Raw genomic sequence first — 23,045 nt, 5'->3', positions numbered from 1 at the left:
TAAAACCGAAGCCCTGACCTTTTTTTGTGTGTGACTGATTTGTCACCGCACGCTACCAGTCAAGGGACCAACAGTTGAATTCTTCCTGGCTCTTGAATCTTTATTTTCCAAAGTAGCTTAATAATGCACGTTTCTTACTTGATTCTTGCCACCCTTTACATATGTGCTTAAGGTGCTTTTTATCGTTATCTGTACAGTACAAGCCGTGTGTGTAGCACTTTATAATTACTTACCCCAAGGACTTTCCCGGCTAAATTTGACATCACAGATACTTGTAGTGTAGTGTGTTTATTGTACCGTAATGGTCATCTCTGTAATAGGTGAGAAGAAGGACCGTAGGAAATGCCAAATGCCTCTTGAGCTGTCCCTGCTGTAATCCCAACTGCCAACCCAATATACACCATTTGGTACATTTGAAGCACTATGAAAATGGGTAATATATTAGCCTCTGGAATAAGGGATGGAAGAGTCTTGACAAGAGCGTGTGAAGAGCTGGGAAAACCAGAAGTAGCAGCAAACAGCTTGTGGTATCGAGCGGAATAAATCGGATCTCAAATGGCATCTCTCCTCCATCCCCCCCATCCCTGTTTTCTTACTGTGTATCATCCAGAACAGAGGCAGCTGCAGTATCTGATGGGTAAAGTGGGGTGAAAGAGGTTAAGTGAGAGAATAAGCACAGTAGCAGCCTTTTAGTTTGGTAAAACAGATTGTGCATTCAGTTGTCGACGGCACGTGATAGAAGTGCGTTCCCATTTCTCTCGGTCATGTCTGGAGAGCACGGCGTAAGACAGCAGTTCCCATGTCTTGGAAGTGCCAAAAACACAGCTGCAAATCCCAGCTCAGACTGTGGCACGGGAAACTGGGATTGCAGGTATCTGCGGCTCAGCCCACGTTCCAGATGCACGTAGCACCCTGGCAGAATTCGGACCGAATATAGATGCAGGCCAAAAGGTATCACCTGAGAAATAAACTGTCCGCTGACGATCATCTTCTCTCCTTTCTTTCCATCTCAACAGAAAATGAAGGAGTATCTGGAAGGCAGGAACCTGATAACTAAGCTGCAGGCCAAACACGACCTCCTTCAGAAGACCCTGGGAGAAAGTAAGTCTGGGACCCACTTGTCACTCGATTAGCCAGTCCTCTGTAGTCATTGAATTAGGCAGCTGACTGAGCATCACCGTCCCGGATTACCCATGTTAAGTGGACATATTCATGTTTTATGAATTTATTTTCCCGGCCTGCGTGGTACAGAAGCCAAGTGTCCTACATGGCTGCTTGAGTAATGGTGAAAGGCAAATGCTTAATGAGGCACTAATGTGCATTGTCTATTTGTTTAAATGAAGCGTATGCCCACTCAGGACCCCCCTCCCTCCAGCTACCCACCACTTAATAATCATAATTGGGGTAAACCTTGTGATTTACTGTTTACTGCCGATCTGAGGAGCGCTGCCTCATTAGCCTGGCTGAGAGGCGTAGTTGCATGGTAGATTAGCTGCTTCTCACCTCTGTGCTTTCAATCCAGACTTGCAGGCTCGGGCAAGAGAACACGATTTGTAATTCTGCTCACAAAAACCTTGGAGTGCACAAAACGCACTGCCTGCTGGCAGGATCTGGGGTCGAGGGCTGCGGCAAGGTTGAACTAGACCCGTCGCTTCCAGGGTCAGAGCTAGGACTTTCTGCCTGCGACAGGCGCAGATCCTGTTGGCTGAATACGCTTTACGAGCCTTGCGTCCAAGTCTCTGTACTAGCTGGTCTGGCTAGCCGGTGTGGAGGGGATTGGGAGTCTCAGCAAAAGTCTTCATTTACCAGAACTTAAGACTCGGCTCTTCTATGCTGGAGCGAATTCCCCACCGTTAATGATGTCTGGGTCTTTCCGAGTTGGAATTTAAACCGTGCGTGGTCCTCGGAGTGCTTTCGTTTTTTGGCATCAAAGATGTCCTAGAGAAGAAACAAATGTTGTAACTGAAGCTTCGTGTTTCTTAGCACCTTGAGTCTATAGAAAGTGAGGCCTTTTGCGTTGTCTCACTTAGAAATTCCTAACTTTGCAGCAGTCCTTTGAATGGAAAGGGGTGAGGGGGCGACTCAGAAAAGCTGTTTGTTTCGGGCGTTTTTCCTCTGCCTCTAAAATGCCGCCAAATGACACCCAAGCTGCCCCTGTGACTAATCGCATTCCTGGGTCATAGCTGACCCCTGCATACCAAGACCATTTCCCCTTAACCCGCCTGCCCCCGAACTGATGTCTGGTGGTGGGGTGGCTAGTAAGAGGCAAGCTTAATATATTTCTTGCATCGCTCGTTAGCTGAAGGCCCCTTCTATTGGTGGTTGCTTTGCAATGCTTGAACTTCTTTGGAGTCAAGCTTGCTGAAGTGATCCCGGTGCATGTTGCAGTGAGCTGGAGCAGTTAAGCGAATGGACCTACTCGCTGGCATCTGGGAGAGCAGAGGAAGCTGAGGACATTTTGCCTCCCATCCAAAGCAAGCAGACCAATGAGACGACCAAACTCCCAGCTCCATTTCTGAAGTGCCACTTACCTGGGCAATGGGCCAGTTGAGACCCTTTGCACGAGTTAGGGCAGTGTTCCTGTAGACGCTTTGCTGGCCGCGCTGTGCAGGCAGACGCATCTTGCGGCACCGGGGAATGCATGCGTTTCTGTTGGGTGTCTTTCTCTTTAGGTGATGTTTATTATTTCTCTTGCAAATTGCCCTAATCTAAAGATGACGAGTTTGGGTAATAAAAATACCAGCGGGTCTTCCTATCTACAAGTAATTATGTCCCTGTGTACTGTATACATTTGTCACCGTAATGTAACAGCCCCTTGATGTTGGCAACACCACATAATTTATATGTATGAATATTCCACGTTGGAAAAGGGACAGATGGTTAGAAGCTGTGGTTGAGAAATAACATTTTTTTTTTATACATTAGGCACCATTTTGGGCAAAGCAAGCTTTTGTGGGGGAGGGGGAATTAGATGCTCAAGATGTCCAGCCCATTCTTGGCAAACAGCGTTTTGCCCTGTTCCTTCCCTTCACCCCTGTCTCTGCATAGCAGCAGGAAAGCATTAAGCTCTAGGGAAAAAGAGAGCGAGATCCACAGGTGGGGTAAGTTAGCATTGCTGCATGGAGATTGATTTACACCAGCTGAGGGACTAGTCTGAAAGGTTGGGCTCCCAAGGGCACATCCCAAGTACTTTGTCTCCCTCACTCCTGACGGTGCTGTTTTAAATAAAATGCTGCCCGTCTCAGCAGCTGCCCTGGTAGCCGGGCCCTCTGCTTGCAGACCGCGTGGAAGTTAATGAAACAGTTTTGCAAACATGATTGCAGAAAATATCGTTTAGAGCTCTGCCTCCCAAAGCAGCTACAAGCTAGTGCCTTGAGGCGGTGGGCTAGCAATTCAGGCAGTGTTTTCAATCGCACTAAGTGCTTTCTGAACCTCTCGCCCCACCACCGGCTCCCCTGAGGAGGAGGAGGAGGGAGGGGCTAGGTTGACAGGCTGAGTTTTTTTTGGCAGTGGAAGTCAACCATTAGAGCGCCCGGGGAAGCGCTGTTCAGAGACGACACTTTCCGAAGAACGGGTTTTGAGCAGCCGGAGCTGTTTTCTGCATTTCCTGGTCAGCCACCGAGGAGCCTTGCCAACAGGGATGGGCTGACAATCTCAATAGCAACGGCTGCTGGGGGAAGCAGCCGCATTGTTGCTCCTACAAGCCCTTCTTCCTCCCTCCCAGCCCCCTGCTTTCCCAGATCGGGATTTGCACGTCTGTCCAAGGCGTTTTCCCCCTTCCTCTCCCCTGGTGTGAGCCTTCACATTTCTTTCTTTGTCTCCCTAATAGGTCAAAGGACTGACTGCTCTCTTGCCAGGTAGGTGTGGCTAAAGGAAGCATTGTTATACAAAAAATCTCTTCCAAAAGGATGCTAAACACTGACCAACCCTGGACCTGCCAAAATCAGCACGGGTGAGGTGTGTTTAGCAAATACCTGAGCCAAGTCCTGGTAATGAAAAAAAATATTTTTAACCCGCCGATGCCTTTGCCTGCTCTGGCACTAAGTGGTGCTTTGAAAGTGTGCGTAGTTGCATATCATCCTAACACTGCAGCTAAACATGCCTCAGCCTTGTCATCTTGGCACGGCTTTTGACTGCGGGCTTTATCCTCGCTGTGGGGACAAGCCACCGAGGACGGTGCTTCAAGTGCTTTTGATTGCTTAATGGGAGGTCGGGGCGAGTAAGGGGGAACTGTCGTGGAGGGGTTTTCTTTCACTTTGCCCTGCTGACCTCATCCGGCCTGACGTGGAATTGGATTGCAGCAATACAGTGGCCACGGAGAATAAACGTTTTGTTATAGCTGCACCCGAGCATCCATCACGGTGCCATAAAAGTCACCGTGTATGGGGAAATAAACCTCGTGATGCGGGGGGGAAACGTGGCTTCTGATGGGGGGTTTCTGTGGAAGCGCACAAACCTGGGTCTCCAGATTTCCGGTGCTGGGGCTCAGTTGCCCGTGAGGAGCCAGAGCAAGGATTGTACTTCTCTGCCTGCTTAACAAAGGGAGGGTGATTATTGCTCATCTGAGATGGTTCCTTCATCTCCCATTCCTCATGGTAAGCAGAGCTGACAGGGCCTAATTAGAGCCTGACATCTGTAATAATAAAATATTATTCACTGTGAAACAACTTTAAATATTGAAGAATCATTTTTGCTAATGGTCTAAAATACACCTCATTGCCTGTGACAGCCCATGAAATCTACCTCCTCACTTTTCTCCTTCAGCATGTGTGGGGTAGGGGATTTTTTTTTGTTTGTATGTTTTTTGTGTTTTATTTTTTACGGATTTTTCTGAAAAAAAAATCACACGCATCACTGTAGGTCTTAAACACAATAAAATCCCTTTAGCGAATTCAGGAGCCATCTGCCCTGGCAGGAACTTGGACTGGATGATCCATTACGCCCGTACTGCTTGTGATTCATTTCAACAGGAAGCTGTCGGAATATCTAAATTCCACAAATAAGCTAAGAGGAAAGCCTGCCAGGAGAGGAGGCTCGCATCCCGTTTTGATCAGGCACTAATACCTCCCAACACAAACAGTAATCAGGGGGCCATTTGGAATCGTGGTTTGATTTGGAAAGGGTTTAATGTGGCTGTCAGGTCTTTTTATTTTTGTCATAGGTTAAAATAAAGAGCCCATTAACATGTCTATAATAACAGCACAGAAGGAAGCAAATTTGCTGCTCTCCCTTCCCACCCTGCTTCTGTTTAAATCACCCAGCATAATGGATCTGCTCTGGAGAGGTGCTTTTTGCAGATTATGGCCAACTGCAGCTGAAGTGAGGAGGTTTATATAATGGATTTCCATATGCTTGGAAGTCAACGGTTATGTGGAGCCTTGTGTCAAGGCAGCAGGCTCCCCTGTGCCAGTTTCAGGATTACAGTGCTTTCATTTCAAATCACTTTAAGTCTTTTGCAAAGTTCCTCTACACTGACTGAGTGTAAATCATTACTGTTGGTTTCTGCATCTGGCTCCTTCCCCCAGCACCAGAACAGTGTGAAACCCCACACGAGTGAGTCCTTCACTTGTCAGTCATCACGGTGACTTTTTTCTCTCTCTCTTTTCTCTCCCTTCTCCGTGGATGGCTCATTCTGGTCTTCTGAGCAGTGGCAGGCGCAGCTCTACTATAAGGAAGCAGGTAATAAAGAACTGCTTGAATTGTTAAAAACTTGCCGTGTTCCCCCAAATGAGCTTTTGTAATTCTCAGCAGTTACAGCACTGGCACATCCATATCCATATCCCCATCCAGCAGAGAGTCCAAAACATTTTGCAAATAATAATGAGGTTAACTAAGAGCCTGATTTGTGCAAAGGATCATATTATCTCTGTTTTACAGGTAGGGAAGCTGAGGCACAGAAGTTGAGTGGTTTGACTTGGTGCCACATGCATTGGCAAAACAAGGAACAGACTGCAAGCCTTAGACCTCCCAGCTGTCCGTGTCACCCAACTATCTTCCCACTCTTACGTGGCCTTATTTTGTCTACTAAGCAGTGGGTGGATTGGCTGTGATCAAGGCATGCAAGTTGCAGGTTGAATTAGACCTCTTTGCTGCAGGTGAAACTTTCAGCTGGGACAGAACAAGGCAATGTATTGATTCGGTTTCAATTCCTCTACCCCTGTGGTGTGCATGTGGTTGCATCAAGGTCTTCCGGTTGGCCCGCTCGTCTGTGGCGCTATCGCCTCTAGTGGCTGCAGCCTACGTGAGCAACAAGCTTGAATATTCTTATATTAAAATTTGGCTCCTGCGTTCCTTGTTTCTTGCTGGCATACATTGTGCTTATGCTCCTATTAGTGTCTCCTTACTTTTTTTACTCCATCCTTTTGCAGTTTTGTGAACTAGATCTGTAACTGCATGCTAGCTGTGCCTTTTATTCATTATAAAAGCAACTTTAAGGATTTTTCAAGCAGGGGGTCTTCTTTTCTGTCCACAGCAGGTAATTTATTGCTGTGTAAACATTGGCTTTAGTAACAAATGAACTAAATCATTCTCTTCTGGAATATGGAGGAATTTGAACATTTTTTTTTTTTTTCACATCAGTAAAAAGAAATAAAGCTTAATTTCATCTGCTCTTTTTTGATCTAATAGTTTTTAAAAATCTGCATATGCTGGCATTTTAAGATGGCAAGAAAGTGCATTGTCATTTCTGTTTGAAGTCATTGTCCATAGCTGAATAACCCGCTCCGTGTGTGCCTAGTCACTGAACTCATCATCTGAGGGTAAAGCAGACTGTGTTTTACATCATCTTTGGTGTTTGAGAAATTGCAGGCAAAATATTTCTGCCTTGACCTGTTTTGAGCAAAATAATTATAAGCTACACCTAAAAAGCCAATATGGTGGTTTTTGGAAAGTTGGTTTTCATGGTGCATCTGAAGATGTTTGGTTTTACAGTAATTTAGCATGAAGGCTGCTACAGGCTGCAGTTAGATGAAAGGTAGAGTAGTAATTTTGGTGGGGCTATTGGTTATGAAATAGTCCGTAGTATGGTTTGAATGCTCTTTTCATGGGTGAGGCATAACCTGAATGAAAACCTGACTCTTGATTACTGACCAGCGCATGTAGAGCATTTGAATTTCCTGTTCTCTGCAGGCTCTCCATGCAGAGCTCAAGCTTTTGAATCCCCTGGACTCGCCCGTCTGTTGTGGAGATTGTTGCTTTGTTTACATGCTCTAAATGGATCCTTCCCTGTACAGAAAGTGAAATATTTGCCTGTCTGAATATTGATAGCCATGTTAATAAGTCGTGTTTTGAGCTCTCTTGCCAACCCACTCTCTAACTTGATTGGACCGGACCTACTGTACCCTGTGACTTTGGAAACCTAGACAGAAAGCCAGGCTTTTTGCAAAACTGGGTCTCTCCATGGTGCATGGTAACCTAAATGCTCGCATGTGGTTGTAACAGTTCTTTTGACTGTGACCTGACCATTTAAATTGCACACTGGGTCGAGGTTTTAATTGCTTCTGGGGACACAGAACATGTGCTTTCCTCTAATGTTCCACTCTAAAATTAGCTGGATACATTGATATTGCTATTATGAACTTTGTTAAAAAACATTTCCTCATGGGCCAGTTGGGCTGCAGCTTCCCCAGGTGTCCCAAAACTCTCCCATATTGTACGCTTTGTGGGTATGGCATGGTTTCTTCCCCCCATCCCTGGCAGGCTCTACCAAGTTGGCGCATGGATTTCAGTGTTGTGGAGGCTTTTTTTTCTTTTTCCCCCTTCTCAGCTGTGCATTTTGACTATTTAATTGTCTTCCTTCTTGCTCAGGATTCCAGCCAAGCCATTCCCCTGGTGGTGGAGAGCTGCATCCGATTCATTAGCAGACATGGTAAGTTCTCAGGCAAATAAGCGCTCGATTCTCTTTCTGGTGTGTGCTCCGCAAAATGAGGCAGGGCCCTGAACGCTAGGAAGAAGGAGCCAGAAACCCGTATTTGGACCCCGGCCCCCAAACTCAAGGAAGTGAAGATGCAAACGTCAAAAGTTGAAACAGACCATCAGGTTAATCCCTCTCGAATATGCAGAAGTCACCTGTGAATGGTTAGCGTAGCGTGGTACTGCATGTGTGTGCGAGGTGATCGCAGGGTGGGCATGGTGGAGATGGGTCTGCAGCACTGTACACCTGCATATCCCGCGCACGTGTAGGTGCTGTGTTGCTACCTGTGCTTGAGCTGGGGAATGTGGAGAGTTGAGTGGTGCCTCCTTTCTGAGTAAGGAACTATCGTAGTTTCCTTAAGCTTCATTCAGCACAAGTTCCTTATTCACTTTCCTTTAGTCTCATGTGAAGCTGTGGTTGGGTCTCCCACAATATTCCCCTCCTGAAGGAATTAGCCCGTCACCTCTTGCTGTCCGTCTTGCCAGGTTGCGGGTGTTCGTGGGCCTTTGTCTTTTTGGGATGTGACCCGCCCCACCTCTGAATATCCATCCCTCTTCATTACACATCTCCCCCTGTTTGGAGGTCTGAACTATGGTCCTTGCCAGTAACACCCCAGTGACCCTTTGGAGGGTCTCAAATGCAGATGTATTTGCTTGCTTGTTGCGGCAGTGTCTTCAAAGGCTACGTGCATGTATTTAAGATTACCACCGTAGCCCCTCAAGGCTGTAAACTACCTTTTGTAGATATTATTGTAACTCGCGTGTGGCCTTTGTGGTGTTTAGTAATGGCATGAAAAACCTCTAGTTCATAAACTTGTATACGTGCAGGGCCCAATCTCATCTAAATAATGCCGAACCAGATAACAGGCCCACTGCTACTTCCTTTTGTTTTGGATCTTTGCTGCACTGTGCAAAGTTTTGCATTGTGTTGCTTTCTCTTCCTCCCCCTCCCCCGCACCGCTCCAAAATGTACTTAGGAAAAGTACGATTTTGAAATCGGAGAAAGCCAATTCATGTTGGCCAGAGGAGAATTATAAAGAATTGACTTCTTGATACATTCACACCATGGGAATCAGCTTTATTATGGATTTTAAATGAGTGTTTTCCTCTAGTTAATGGTTGGATTTCAATTTCACTTGTGCTGCATTTGTGTATAAATGTATTTGTTCTTTATTTAAATGTACAATGTGATGCATGTATAGATGATACCGGGAATAAGTATGAGACCTAGAATAACTGGACACTACTATCTTGTGATTAAAAAAGTACCAAAAATTATGAGAGAGCACAGAGCCAGTCTAGCTGGCTTGCCTGTTATGTGCGCATTGCCATAACGTGCTCGGAGCTTTGCAAAGAGCCCATGCTCCAGGGGGCTTGCAGTACGAAGGGGAAGGCCTGCTTCCCTGTGTTGAAATTCCTTTATGCGTGAAAATGGTGGACGACAACATTTGCCGTTCATATTTCATGTGCCAACAAAAATGTTTTTATAGTAATATATTGCAATACTTCACCTACTTGTCTATTGCTTTTAATGACTTCCTAATGTCTGGTACTCTACTGGAATATCTTACACTCCCCTTGAGTGCCAGGTATCGCATTAAGTTGCATTAAATTCTGTAATGCCAACTGGATACATTACTTTTTGCTGCTTGTCCTGGACCATTTTCTGATGTTACGCTTTAACAAGAAATGGGTTCGGTGCTCTGCTCCAAAGAGAGGCTGCATTTCAAGAGCGGATTGCTTTTAAGCGCGCATGCAGCTTGTATACATGTCTGTTAGGTTTGTAAAGTGCTTTGGGATGCTTCCAAGATGAAAGAAGTTGTGGAAAAAGGTTAAGATACTATTACTTATTATTCCTGTAGCGTATTGGCAAAGTGAATATTTTTTCACCTTCTTCCAACGTGTCAGCTCTGTTCTGCCTTGCAGTGTTTCTCTGAGTGTTTTTTGTAGGAAGAAGTTTTTACAAAGAGGGGCAGAGCATTTGGCCTGTCTCGGTTCTGTTTATGCTGTTGTACCGATAGGACCCCGTATAGGCTTACACGACATTGCCTTGACAGAAGTGGAATTGAGTTGGTCTTTGACTTTCCTTATGGATTTTTCTGCTGTTTTTATAGGGTTGCAGCATGAAGGGATATTCAGAGTGTCTGGATCACAGGTTGAGGTGAACGATATCAAAAACGCATTTGAGAGAGGTAAGGGGCATCACAGAATTGGTTGCCACATGCTTCCATACGTTGCAGTAGCCATCGTAAAATAGCTTTGCTGTCTTGAACGCAACGGATGGCCTTATGTTTTGTTTTTGAATGCTTACCGCTCTATCAGTGACTCGATGCAGAGGATTTTTCCAATGCTTGTTAACCGTGAACATCTGAAGTCACTTGGCATTATGTTACACATCTTGTAACATCACTGTCTAACAATCATTCAGAATGTCATCGCCTGCCGTGGCTGATTGTTTAATGACGCCATGCATCCTTAAAGGTGCAGAGCATTTCCTCAATAGGAGTAATTGCCTTGTCTCATTTTTTTCTGTCTTGTCAATGGCTCCTCTCTGTCTTCTGCATAACGCCTGGCCCTTGGGGTAATGTCATGCAACTGATGACTTTTGTGACGTTCTGCAACTGCTTTTAGTCTAGACATGACTATGCCAGTTCTCAGGTCACTTTTCATTTCTTAAGGATTTTAATACAGTTTTCGGTGTGTATGGGATTGGCCCTCTGACCCATGAGTTCATAGCTGGCCCAATCCCCTTGCCTCAGATGGACCAGAGGAGTCGGTTACCTCTGAGATCCTAGCAGCTTATGGCCCCAGCCCCATTTGGGACTCCAGAAATCATGACTAGTCTTGTCTTTTGGTGCATATCATTTATAACGCAAACCATATGTTTTCACGTGCACTTGTCTCTCCAACGCATATACCTAAGCATAGGAAATTTCCACTGCCGTGTATACCAGGGTGTGTGCGCATGCGACAGATCTAAGAGATGTCACCCTGGTTTCCCGAATAAACTGGAAGATCTCGGAGAACAAAGGAAGTGTGTGCACGTGTGTTTTAGAGGTCGAGGGGGAGATGTGGTTAAGGGTTTTACAGCAGCTGACCCAAAGGCTTTTATTTTTGTGTTTTAAAGTAAAGGACAGATGCCAGGCAACTCTGGGGAAAATAGCCTCTTGTTCCAGCACCACCCCACTGAAATAAATAACATTGATTTTTTTTTTTTAGCTTGTCCCTCTGAAGTAGATGATGTAGAGAACTGACAAAGTTAACAATAATGTCTGTGCAGTTTATTACTTCATCCAGAACCCATGGTGGCAGTTAATATCAAGGATAATGCTCTGCTTCGTAGTGGCCCATTTATTATCCTGTGTGTTATTAAGGTAATAGGCGAGCTTTGGTAATTTCAGTCACATAATGGATATATATAGCTTCGATTTGAGGTTTGCCCCATCATTAAATCTAATTATATCTGATAGGGGATTTTCCGCAGGGAGCAGTTCCTGAAGTGGGTATCTGTTTCTTTGTAATACAGACAAACTACAGCATATGTACAATCACAAATGAACTACCCCACAATCCCTTCTTCTTCTGTCAGTCCAGCACAAAATGTCTGCGCTTCCTTCCAAGCCCAGCCACAGCGGCAGTGGGCAAAAGCAGCACCCTGCTTATGTTTGCCCGTAAATCCAACCCCCGCCGAAGCACAGACCTGCCCAGGGCAGTGCTCGCAAACCCTCTGATGCTGCTGCTGTATGCTGGGTGCCTGCTCTCTTTCCGCCAACCAAAGCGTTGATTGCAAAAGCCTACGGAAGTGACGGCTCCGCTTCTCTTGTGCTCACGGGTGGGCCGCTACAGCGATCAGATTTTCAGCTGGGGGCACGTGACGACCTGGTTGTCTGAAGGCTGCTCTTAGGGGCTTTCTTCTCTTGATCGCTGTCTGTGAAGGGAGGGTCTCCCTCCCTCCCCTTGCCTTCTGGGCGTTCGGATCTATTTGGGCCACCTGGATCCTTTTCCCTGGCCAAGACCTTTCCTTCCAGCAGGGTAGCATTGGTCTCTTCTGCGGCCTTCTCATTCTTTCCTCCTCCTCATTTTCTTGTAACTAGGGGAGGATCCGCTGGCTGGGGACCAGAACGACCATGATATGGACTCAATCGCAGGGGTTCTGAAGCTCTATTTTCGAGGGCTGGAGCACCCTCTCTTCCCGAAGGACATCTTCCACGACCTGATCGCCTGTGTCAGTAAGTATGGGGGGGGGGGTCTTTTCTGTGTGGAACAGAAGATGTGAGAAGGAATGCGTGGGCCCTTTTTACTGCCCCCAAACCTGTTATTCCTCTGCCTGCCTTTGCCCCCAGTCTAATTAAGGTAATTAGGGTAGACTTTTGCATGGCACTGAGAGCGTCGGTTCCATTTTCCAATGCAGCTGAGAGAGCTTCCTTGAGCGTCACCTCTCCAAAGTCTTTATTCTGATCTCTTAGGCCCTGGACCCCAGTCGCTGTCAAGAAAAGACTGCTTAGCTCTGTTTTTGAACCATTTCTTACTCTGACAGCAGCGTCTATATAGAAAAGCAAGTCGGAGAACAGCATGAGTGGGCTTTTCGGGAGCTGTAGCTTGCTTCCAGGGTGGCAGCCACTGCATCTTCCAAGGCGCTCCTCATGAAGCATTGCCTTAAAAAAAAATAATAATAATAATAACAATAACGGCCTTTAAGACCTCAGTTCAGTGGTTGTAAGTGCCACATTGGAAGCACAGTCTAGGTGGGGGTTTTCCTGTCCTGTCTCCTGTCCCTAAGGCTGGGGAGACTTTATCCAGCATATCTGTTCTAGTGCTTGCTGTGTGCATCCAGGAGGGAAACGGCTGTTTTTTAATGTGCCTGAATACCTTTTCCGTAAGCACGAGGGGATCCTTATGGACTCTGGCTATGGAATATCTACCATGAGAGCATTCATAGTCCGGCTGTGACCAACTGTGATTGTTTCAAGGGTTTTTTTTTTTCCTTTTTGTTCTTGGCAGCCCAAGTTTTAAATGGGCCCACTATTGCCGAGTCATTCAGGAGCAAAGAATGACTCCCTTGTCCGAGCGGCAGAACATCCATCGCAGCGGCAGCCTTTGAAGTGGAGCAGAAGATAACTGCTTCCGAAATGACTCGTGGTTTTCTTCTCGCAGTAAATGAGTTTACAAAGTTGAATTCATATTAGATGAAAGGAGAAGTCTGCTTCCAAATAACGTTGCCCTTCCAAGACTGAGGATTTATGCTGCCCACTTGTTTCTCAGTGGGCTGCGGCACAGAGAGCTTTTACCTCACCCTTTAACTATGTTAATCTCCTCTGAGTTTTGTACCAGAGCTTTTTTTTTTCTCTCTGAACACCCACCTTTCAAAGTTAGCTTGAATGAGCTTTTGTGTTGGAACTACTGAAACAGATGACAGTCGGCGCACCCACGCCATGAGGGAACCTGTGGCTCTGATGCATGCAATGCACTGCTGCTGTAAAAGCTTTCACAGAGCAGGCTCTGCGTAGCTCGCATCCTCCCACAAGAGAAGAGCAGAGGAAGCGTACAGACCCTGCCCTCCTCTGCCAAGTACCTGTGCTCCTTGTTCTGGCTTTTAACAGTGTGCACACCCCCATAGGGAACGTCCGAGCTTACCATGCAGATGTAGATTCAGTGCGTCTTATGGACCCGGTCTTATAAATTAACTCTTGTTTGTTCTTCTATCCTTTCAGCAATGGATAACTTACAAGAGCGAGCACTGCACATCCGGAAAGTCCTTCTGAGCTTGCCCAAAACCACTCTGATTGTAATGAGATACCTCTTTGCATTCCTCAATCAGTGAGTATTCCTGAAAGCCCCAGTGCCTTGCGGTAGCAGGTGGCAACTGTGTAAATGTGATGGATTATAGGGTTGGAGGCTTGACACTTGGCAGTATCTGATCAGAGCAGCAGTTCAGGGTACGAGAGCCATTTTCTGTACTCTGTTGCCTCTCAGCCTCCTGTTTAATTATTGTGTTGGCTTTGCTGAGCCCCTCAGCCTTATGCGTTGCAACTGGAAGAATGTTTTCAGCAATCTTGACAGAGTTCAAGTGCTGAAAATTAATACGACACAGTTGGCTTGGAAACAGAGTGGAAATGCGACATGCAGGATGAGGATATGGGTCCCCAGCCAGCAAGAGGCAGTGTGTGCTGTTTAAGCAGTGAGCTCCGTCCTTCTTGGGAAGGGAGGGATCGTCTGTATTTTTGAGCCGCCTGCCACAGCTGGCTGGTTTGTGGGGCGTTGCTTGCAGAGGGAGCCTAGTCTTGATCTCTGTCCAGCAGTTGGGACTCTGGAGAGTGGTAAGAATAAGAAGTGTGGGAGCTAGAAAAGGGACTTCAACATGGCCTGTGTGGAAGGTAGGAAAGCAGTGGAGGTGATGCTGTGTTGCTGCTGTTCATCATGTCTCCACTGCAAAAGGGATAAGATCTAGAGGTTTCATTAGGGCGGAGATGCTTAAAGTATATATGGGATCCATGCAGTATGCAAGCTTGAATCCATCCACAGATCCAGAACAACCCTGGGTTTTCTCTAAGCTGTGAGCTTTCCACCAGGCCTTTTTTAGAACAGACTGAACTAAGTGTCTGGATTAAAAGCCTTTTCAAACTCTGGGGGAGTTGAGCTCTGGAGCTGCATTTTGCAGGTCACCACTAGTCATTGCCAAAGCTGCTGGCAGGGAGCTTTTAATAAGAGGTGACAGAAAACAACGACTGTCCTAATGGCTCTAGGTGGGTGTTTCTCCATCTGCTTGACCTGTGATAAGCGTGGAAGCGATGGTACTAAAAGCTTTGGCTGCTAGTACTTCAGAGCTGAACTCTGTAGAGCATCATTTTATTCATCACTGAGTAGTGTCATTCTAGCAGCTTGCAGGATGAATGCGTCATCCTTTTCCTTGTGATGAGTTGAATGTCTAGTGCTGCAATTTGAGGTTTCAGCTATAAATAACTTGGAGGGAGCTGGAACCTCTTGCTCTCTCATCACTGTCCCGTAAGGCACGCAAGCTATCTAGACAAAGCAGGCCCTTACCCCTTTCACTGTGCTTGCAATAAAATGCAGGAAGATTGGGTTTCCAGAATGGATTAATGTTCCTGCTTTGTGACTCGGGAGGAGCTGCCCTTTGAGAAATAGTGCGTTTGGTTTGTGTGGTTCTTGGGAGATAAGATTTCTCCAAGCAGCTGTAGAAATACATTGATTTTAATCGATAAGTAAATGTGCTACTGCCATTGAGCAAACAGTGATGTGGAACAGTGCAGCAGAACTTGCCCTGAAGCTTGAGGGACCGAGCTCTGCGTGTAGACATACCTCTGCAGCTCCCATTGACTTTCACCTGAAAAAAAGCAATCCTGGTAGCTTGTTCAATTGTGTTGGCTTTTGGATTAGTAGGACTTCACAAGCCACCTGGATTTACAAGCATAGAGCTCCATGAGAGCCCTCAGGCTGCCTTCACAGGAAAGCCAAAAGCAAGGTAAAGCTCACCCCAGCTTACAGACTTACTCCCGGGGGCTGTGAAAGCCACCGAATTGCAAACTAAACAGGACCAGGCCTAGTTGGACCTGGATGGGAGACTCATCAAGAGAAGCCCCACGTGCTCTGGGAACCAGGACTGCTGTTTCTGTGGATGTCGCTCTTTCGAATACAGGACCATTAGCTCTGAATGACAGCAGGGGCATTATGTTCTCTCTTAAACGAGGCATGAAACTGAGATCCTACCGCTTGTACTGACTGCAGGGCCCGTTTCACTTTGGTAGAGCGCATCTAGATGCCAGGTCAAAACCTTACCTAAAAATTGACTGTTTTGAAAGATGCTGGTTTTTGGCTGTACGTTCGAACAGCCGCTGTGCTCCACCCTAGAGGTATCTGCCTTTTCCTGATAAGTGAAGTAACTCTTGTATGTGCAGATTGACCAAGGACTTTGGAAAGCAGGGTATAAATGTAATACAACAACCTGTTGGCTGTAGTGCTCACGTAGCAATCTGCATTAAATAATACAAGGACAAGACCCTTATCTGAGTCTTGGGCTTCATTAGCTGTTGTTGCTGAATGCTACTTGCTTACGTAAAACCACATAAAGAGTCCTTATGATGATGATGATGTGGGGATCCTCTGATGTGTGTCTGGATTTTCTCTGTGGAAAATGAAAACGCGTTCACAAAACGACCCCTGTCCCCTCATTCCTATGTTGCAGCTTGGAGGGAAGGCTGCAATACATCCTCTTTCCGCAACAGTTTATGAAGGAAGTTCTCTCCTGCCTCGAGACTCTTTCCGCGGATGTCACTTCTGGAGTCACTGAAATAAATATTCCCTTCCAGCCTCTCTAGCTTTTGATTATCCTAAGAAATGAACTGGAAAACAGGGCTTTTGATAGGGGGAGGCAGGGGCAGGGTGCATACTGTAACTTTGCTCTCTGATGCTTAATCATTAATTAAATGGGTGCCCCAAAAGGCTTCAGTTACAGGCTTAGGGTAAAATTTATTCAGATGAAAATTGTATGTTTTAAAAACACAGTTGCTCTGTGGGAAATGCAGCATTGAGAGGCACTGGGGGAATCTTAGATAAGCTCTGTAAAAACCCTTGATGAGAAACCCTTTGGCTCTTTGGGAACAGGCTGACTTTACAGGCTGCTTTACCAAATATGCTCAGTCAGGCCAAGGGGACCAGGCTGAGCTCAGAGCTGCAAACCGATTATGAACAGCAGTAATAAAGCAGAATGTCCTTCCACTTGTAAAGTCAATGGCCCAGTACCTTTCAAAGCAATACAGTCCCCAAGCTTCTCAAATCCCTTTGAGGTTTCTAGCTGTAAGTGGCCTAGTTATTAGACTTCAAAGGCATTCTGTGTGTCACTGAAACTAAGCTAAGTCCTAGTGGCGCTCTTGCCGTAGGAAGCAAGAGCTTGGAGCTTAAGCTGTGGGCTTGGGAGGAGCTCGGGCCGAGGGAGGTGCCAACGGAAGGGAGCAGAGTGGTTTCTTGACTGCCAGCTTCCTTGCTGTATGCAGTGCCCCACGCTGCGATCTGGGGAGCAGCAGTGCCTCAGTCAGGCTGGCACTGGCCTCTTGGCTGGAGCTCGGGTGTTATCGCGGCAGCTGCTTTCTGTGCAGGGTGCACCAAGCAGACCACATGTAAATAAATCCCCAGCACTGAAATCCAGGTGGCCAGAAGAATAAACCGTTCAACCAGGGGACTGTCCAGTGACGCGTTGTTTTGTAAGACATCCTGGGCGCGCTAGTTGAGGAGGACGTTAAGAAAATGGAACGTGCCCGATCAGTTGAATAAAGAAATCTGTGTGTTGGCAAGCGGGGGGGTTTTCTCTGCTGTCAGCGAAGGCTGCAGCTAGGAAGCTCTATTTGTGCAAGTCGGAGCAGATCAGATTGTCGGATCCCAGGAGGGGCATCTAGCAGAGTTCTCCGTTTCCCAGTAAATGTCGTCATTTTCTCTTGTTTTCATCTCTCTTGACCCAAAAAGATTCATGGCCCAGTGGATCAGGCTCCAAGAGCAGAGCACTCTGAGCTAATGCTCCAGATTCCACTCTCTGTTCCCTAGCAGGAAATGCTGCCATTGTTTGCTCCTGTTAATCCTGCTTCCCCTCACCCCCTCAACTTTCCCCTGTTTTTTTGCAGTTTATCTCAGTTCAGTGAAGAGAACATGATGGATCCCTACAACTTAGCCATCTGCTTTGGACCCACGCTGATGTCTGTGCCTGAAGGCCATGATCAGGTCTCCTGCCAGGCTCATGTCAACGAGCTGATCAAAACCATCATCATCCAACATGAGAACATCTTCCCAGGCCCGAGAGAACTGGAGGGCCCTGTCTATAGCAGAGGTGGAAGCACCGAGGATTACTGGTACGTTGGGAGCTGTGCTTGGGTTTCTCCTGTTTGGTGAATTGTACAAGGCAGTCGAGTGCTGTGCCTTGGGTCTGATTCTGGAGTCGAACCCAACTGCAGAATTTGAACGCGTTCCAAAGCCTGGACTGTGAAAGAACAAGATGGTTATTGTCTCTTTGGAGAGCTGCTAGTTTATCTGACGCAGACAAGCTTCGGTAGGAGGTTGCCTACCAGACAAATGTCAGACCTGTTCTTTGCTAACCTGAAGGGTGGTCCTGTGACTGCTTTTTTTGGGCTATTATGGCAGTGACCACGACCACCTTGGCAAAGCCACGCAGCTGATGCCTACATTCACAACTTGAGTTCTTCTTTACTTTTTTTTTCTTCTTTTCTCTTTGCCTGCCTTGAGCAAGTTTGCTTTAGTGACAGGGTCGATTGCAGCTGAACCTAGAGAGCTGCAGCAGGGTTTGATTTTTGTTCAGGGCAGCACTGACAGAAGGAAAATACAAAAGCACCGTTTCCATCCAAGCCAAAGCCCAGGAGATCAGGCCTCGCATTCGGTCTGCAGGCAACATCTGGAAGCAATTCAGCCAGTGGGGCTCCTGTCATCTGGGGTGGAAGGCTGGGGAGGGGAGAAGGGAGGTGTTTGCTTTCCTAGTGGCTGAATTGATGTCTCCCACCTCGCACCGAAAAGGAAGAATGTTAAACTGCCTTTCCCCACCCACTAACCCCCAGGAATGTAAATGATTATTTTTATATTCATTAAAAAATAAATTGAAGTCACGTTCACGGCAGAGCTAGCCTCTGTTTGGTTTTTCGGCTGTGTTGCAGGCTAATATAACTCTTGTTGCTGCAGGTAAGGCCTGTGAGGTAGCTCCATGCAAATTGCTCCAACTCGACTCGGAGGCCTGTCGCAAAAGCAGTTCAGTTAATTTAGCCTTCATAGCTGATGTAGGGGCGTTGCCCGTATCTCACTGGCTGGCTCAGTTGTATGGGTTGCCTTAAATCCTGTGTTGTCATGAAATGTGGGGGTTGCCTATAGGGAGAGGGAGATGAAAATATTGAGTGTTTAGTACCTTTTTATTATTTGATGCATGCATAGACCTTCACAAGGGCACGACAGGGGGAAGGCTCCTACCTCGGAGAACAAAGGCTTCACCCAAACCTGGCCAGAACAGAGGACACAGTTCGGGGCACTTCTGCGTAACCTGCATAGCTCCAGTTTGTCGCTGTCAAGAAGCCTTTTTTTAATTGTAACCTGCTTTGGAAAACATTTAGAGTACCTGGATGCAGGTAGTTGAGAGGACTGCACGAAGTCAGACCCTGTCTCTGCACACCCTCCATTATGAACAAGCATTTGGGGTTGGAGGCATGGAAAAGAGAGTATAATTAGTCCTAAAATATCCCATCACATATCTCGATTTACTTTGCTGTGCCGTAGTCACTTGTAGTCGGCAGCTGCTGGGGAGGACTGAAGCCACTTGCCTCCGGGGCAGAGCAGGGTGGGGCACGACGCACAGTTTTCTGCTGGATGCACCTTTGGCGAATTGTTTTGGATCCTGTCCCACCCCACGTCAGTGTGTCGGAGCAGATTGACACCACATTAGAAAGGCCTAGTAAAGCACTGTCTAACCGGGGCGGTAGTCAGAGTCTGGGAATCCTCCTCTTGGCCACGTGAGGCTCGGAGAGTGGCAGGGGAGAAGATGGTTTGCATAGAGCTCCACTCGCTTGCATTCCTCTGGCAGTATGTATTGCTGACGCTTCCCCAGCGTTCGTGGAGAAATCCAGCAGCCTGGCACTTCCCGTGACAGCACCCGAGGGCCTGTGTGATAGAGGGGGTCTTTCTGTAGCAGGGGCAGGTTTTGGTTTAAAGTGCTGCACGAGGGGGAAGGGAAGGCGTGCGACCTGCCTGCTGCTGCTCGTTTTTTTGCAGTGTTTAGATCATTAGAGTGGGTTGTACACTGCATTACTTCACAGTCTGGGTGAAACTTTAGCCCTTAATACTAGAGCCCGCCTGGGGCTTCCCGTTGGTTTTAAATTCTTTTATAAACTTTGCAAAGCCTTTATCTTTCCTAGTAAGGATGGGAAAGTGGACGAATGCCTTCCTAGGTACGTGCTCAGAAGGTGGCCAGGAGGAGTGTTTGTTATGTGGATTAAGTGTAATGAGATGCAAGCATTGTTCAGGTTTGGGGGCTTTTTGAAGGGGGAGGTTGTGGGGGGGGGGGTTTTGTTTAAACATTTCATAGATTTCATAGACATTAGGGCTGGAAGGGACCCCGGAAGATCATCGAGTCCAGCCCCCTCCCCAAAGGGCAGGAAGTCAGCTGGGGTCGTAGGATCCCAAAAAACGTAGAGGAGGTAAAAATTCTTAAAAGGAAAACACAAGGCTTTGGTGAACTCTGAAGTCAGGAGTTTTAGGCCCAGAAAAGATGGATCAAGTTACTGCTCTCTGAAGAGAAGTAAAAACTACTTTTGATATGATTTAAGGTCCACTCGGTGTAGCACACAAGGCTATAAACCTGACTGCAAAAGGGCTCCGTCCAGTCCTTGCTTCATTCCTCCCGGAGCATAAGACTTGAGAGCAAACAGGTTTTCCCTTCATCAGCCACTTCTGGCATAAGGGAGGGGAGACCGTTCCCCGCCGAGTGGTTCAAGGTGTGCTGCAGAGTAAACACAGACGAGCCTTCATTGCCAACTGGCATTCGGCTCCGGAGGGTTGCGTGAGAGAAGCTAGGACTTCTCTTTGCATTCTCCTTTTTCCGGCCTCGAGGAACTGCCTTCCGGGCTCCTTAATCTTCAGGCAAACAAGTTACGTGGAGGGTAAGGTAGGGTACAACTCAGTGCTGCCTACTCCCCAGTAACTGCCCGCGTGCACACTCTCACCCCCTAGTCAACGCGAGATAACGTGCTCATTGTCACGGAGGGGGTCAGCTGCCTCGCACGTACCTCCAGGTGAGCGTGCGCACACAGGCAGTTATCCCAGAGTAGCTGCCGCCCCGAGTTCACGCCCTAGTTCTACTTTGCAGTCGTTTGCTCTTGTAATCCTGCCATTAGGGATGCATAACCTTTGTTTTCCACTTCGTGTGCATGTGATCTTATTAAAGCTTTGTCTCCTGTAATGTTTAGACGTGAGATCTATTAGTGCTTAGATGTCTGTAAATAAAGACCCGAGCAAGTTAATATGATATGGGAGTCGCTTGTTTGATGAAATGAAAAGGAACATTTAAACTGATCATTGGGAGAAAAAAATCTGAAACATCTTATTAAAGTGGAATAATCTCCCCTAGGGAAGTGACAGACATCTCATCACTCAGGTAACTAGCTAATTAGACAGAGCAGTGGAGAATATAGCGTAGGAAATAATCCTGGTGTGACAGAGATGACGAACAAAACCTAATATGCCTTTTCTGTCTCTGCCTTTCCCTTCAGTCTCCCGAGAGCTGGGTTATGAGGTCTGAACTCTGGCTTGCCTGCTTTAATTTCCTGGCAGTGTACACAAGGTGAAGAATCTGCTCCGTCTGCTGAAGCAAATTAGGGCTTAGCTTGACCTTAACCTCACTGATTTCAATGCATGGAAATGAATCCCCTTTCCACGGAGGAAAGTGAAATCTAGGTTTTCAGATCCAGTAGCGTCAGCTGTGACTTCTATAGATGGCAGGGCTTGATTTCCTCCAGGGTAACGCGTTGTCTCTTTCCTCCCGTACAGTGAAAGCCCTCACGGGGAGATGGCCTCGGCAGACGATTCGGCTCAGGATATAACAGCTGAACACCATACCAGCGACGATGGTATGTGAAGCCTTCGGCCACTTGTAAGGGAGTCCAGTTTGAGGGGATGCTGTTACATGGTTTAAATTCAAAGAGGGATACTCTCACGGGGAATTGAATGAGAAGAGACCTTATGTGGGGCCCTCCCTGCCCGAAACCGAAGAAGGGAGGAAGCCAGCAGGGATTTTTAGACGCCAACTGACTCTCCAAAAACACCCACTTGCCCAGTGCTCCCTCTCTCGGCAGCCCCCACCCCCCAGCATGCCCCTTCCTCGGGAAACGCTGTGCACGGGCTGTCTGTGCTCACGGTGGTTGGACGGGCCTTTGCACTGGGAAGCGTGAGCTCAGCAGAGCGCCAAGCAACGAACGTGCTTGGGCCTGCTCTCCCACTCCCCTCGGTGCATGCTGCTTGCCAGGCTTCTCCCCTTTCAGTGGCATTGGCAGGCAGCAGCTTGCGCGTGTGCAAGCTCCAATTGCTTTTATTACAAACATACAAGCCAAAGAAAGGGAGAGGCCCTCCCTCTTCCCCACCAGGAGCCAGGCCTGGGGGTGGGGGATCCTTCCTGCTCCTCCTGTTCCCCCGCCATTCCTGAGGAAGGACTGCTGACCAGTGCACACATCACAGCCTGATCTCCTACAGCACCCTGCATCTGTTTCTTATCCGTCCCAGTTATCCTCCCCCCTGGCGGTTGCCTGGGACGAGAGGGGCTGCTGCAGGTCAGATGGGGAGTATGGTTTTCAGTTGGATGGCATCCCTTTTTGAGTCGCCTTTAACAGCCTGGTTTACGTTTTGTGCTTGGGCCTCTCCCGTGCTTTATCACTGTGCCAGCTAACGAACCTTTCCCTTACCCACGGCCCGTTCCTGCTGGCTTAACAATGTTGGCTCGCCAACGAGGAAGTAAATGCTACTGAACTGTGTCACCTGCAGCTCTGCCAGCAGCGTGGGGGTCAAGGCACGGTCTGAAAAGAAACTTCTAGTCAGGTGTCGGAGGGAAGTACCAAGATGAGGGGGATGAAAGGACGCGACTTCAGGGTCTCTGTTAAGCAGCTTGTTCTTCTGAAAAGTTGCAGGCCCTTAACAGTGCATGGGAAATTGAACTGCTTTCCTGCTGAAGGAGTTTGATCGCTCTAAGGAAGGGCAGACTCCCTTCTGTTTACCCAGAAGTGTAAACCGGGGCCAGAACTTGCCTGTTGACCAACTTAAGAGGCTTGTTTAAAAGATAATGTTCTCTTCTCGGTGCTTGGCTGGCGGCTGAGTCAGCTTCTGGGCGCCGGGTGAAATGGGTGTATGCATCGCGCGTTCAGGTAGCAACTCCCAAGGCAAAACTACCTTGGAGTTCGGCATGCTACACATGCAATGGCTGCCTGGTCTCGTTCGTAGACGCTTAGAAGCACATCGGCATGGAAAGTACTTTCCTTTGCTCTCCAGAGGAGAACCCAGTGAGTGAGCTTCAGGATGCGGGGGCAGAGAGAAGGAGCGTCTCTCTGTAAAAGGTCGTGGTTGTTCTGCTAACTTTCGACATGATGTACGAG

The 23,045-nt window shown here is 47.4% G+C and overlaps 1 protein-coding gene across 3 annotated transcripts in view; it reads left to right on the top strand.

Moving 5' to 3' along the window:
* SRGAP2 (SLIT-ROBO Rho GTPase activating protein 2) overlaps nucleotides 1-23,045 on the top strand; it is a 163,794-nt gene that overhangs the window by 125,226 nt on the left and 15,523 nt on the right. For all 3 annotated transcript variants that reach the window (XM_090024974.1, XM_090024971.1, XM_090024973.1), the window contains exons 11-19: nucleotides 1,017-1,101; nucleotides 3,830-3,857; nucleotides 5,649-5,679; nucleotides 7,807-7,867; nucleotides 10,026-10,103; nucleotides 12,006-12,140; nucleotides 13,623-13,728; nucleotides 17,541-17,765; nucleotides 21,454-21,533. In XM_090024974.1, coding sequence (XP_089881100.1) covers nucleotides 1,017-1,101; nucleotides 3,830-3,857; nucleotides 5,649-5,679; nucleotides 7,807-7,867; nucleotides 10,026-10,103; nucleotides 12,006-12,140; nucleotides 13,623-13,728; nucleotides 17,541-17,765; nucleotides 21,454-21,533 — 829 coding nt within the window. The remainder of the gene's footprint in view (nucleotides 1-1,016; nucleotides 1,102-3,829; nucleotides 3,858-5,648; nucleotides 5,680-7,806; nucleotides 7,868-10,025; nucleotides 10,104-12,005; nucleotides 12,141-13,622; nucleotides 13,729-17,540; nucleotides 17,766-21,453; nucleotides 21,534-23,045) is intronic.

Source organism: Crocodylus siamensis, chromosome 13, assembly GCF_052110815.1.
Source record: "Crocodylus siamensis isolate JL-2025a chromosome 13, ASM5211081v1, whole genome shotgun sequence".
Classification (NCBI taxonomy): domain Eukaryota; kingdom Metazoa; phylum Chordata; order Crocodylia; family Crocodylidae; genus Crocodylus; species Crocodylus siamensis.
This window is presented reverse-complemented; position numbering and strand designations above follow the sequence as displayed.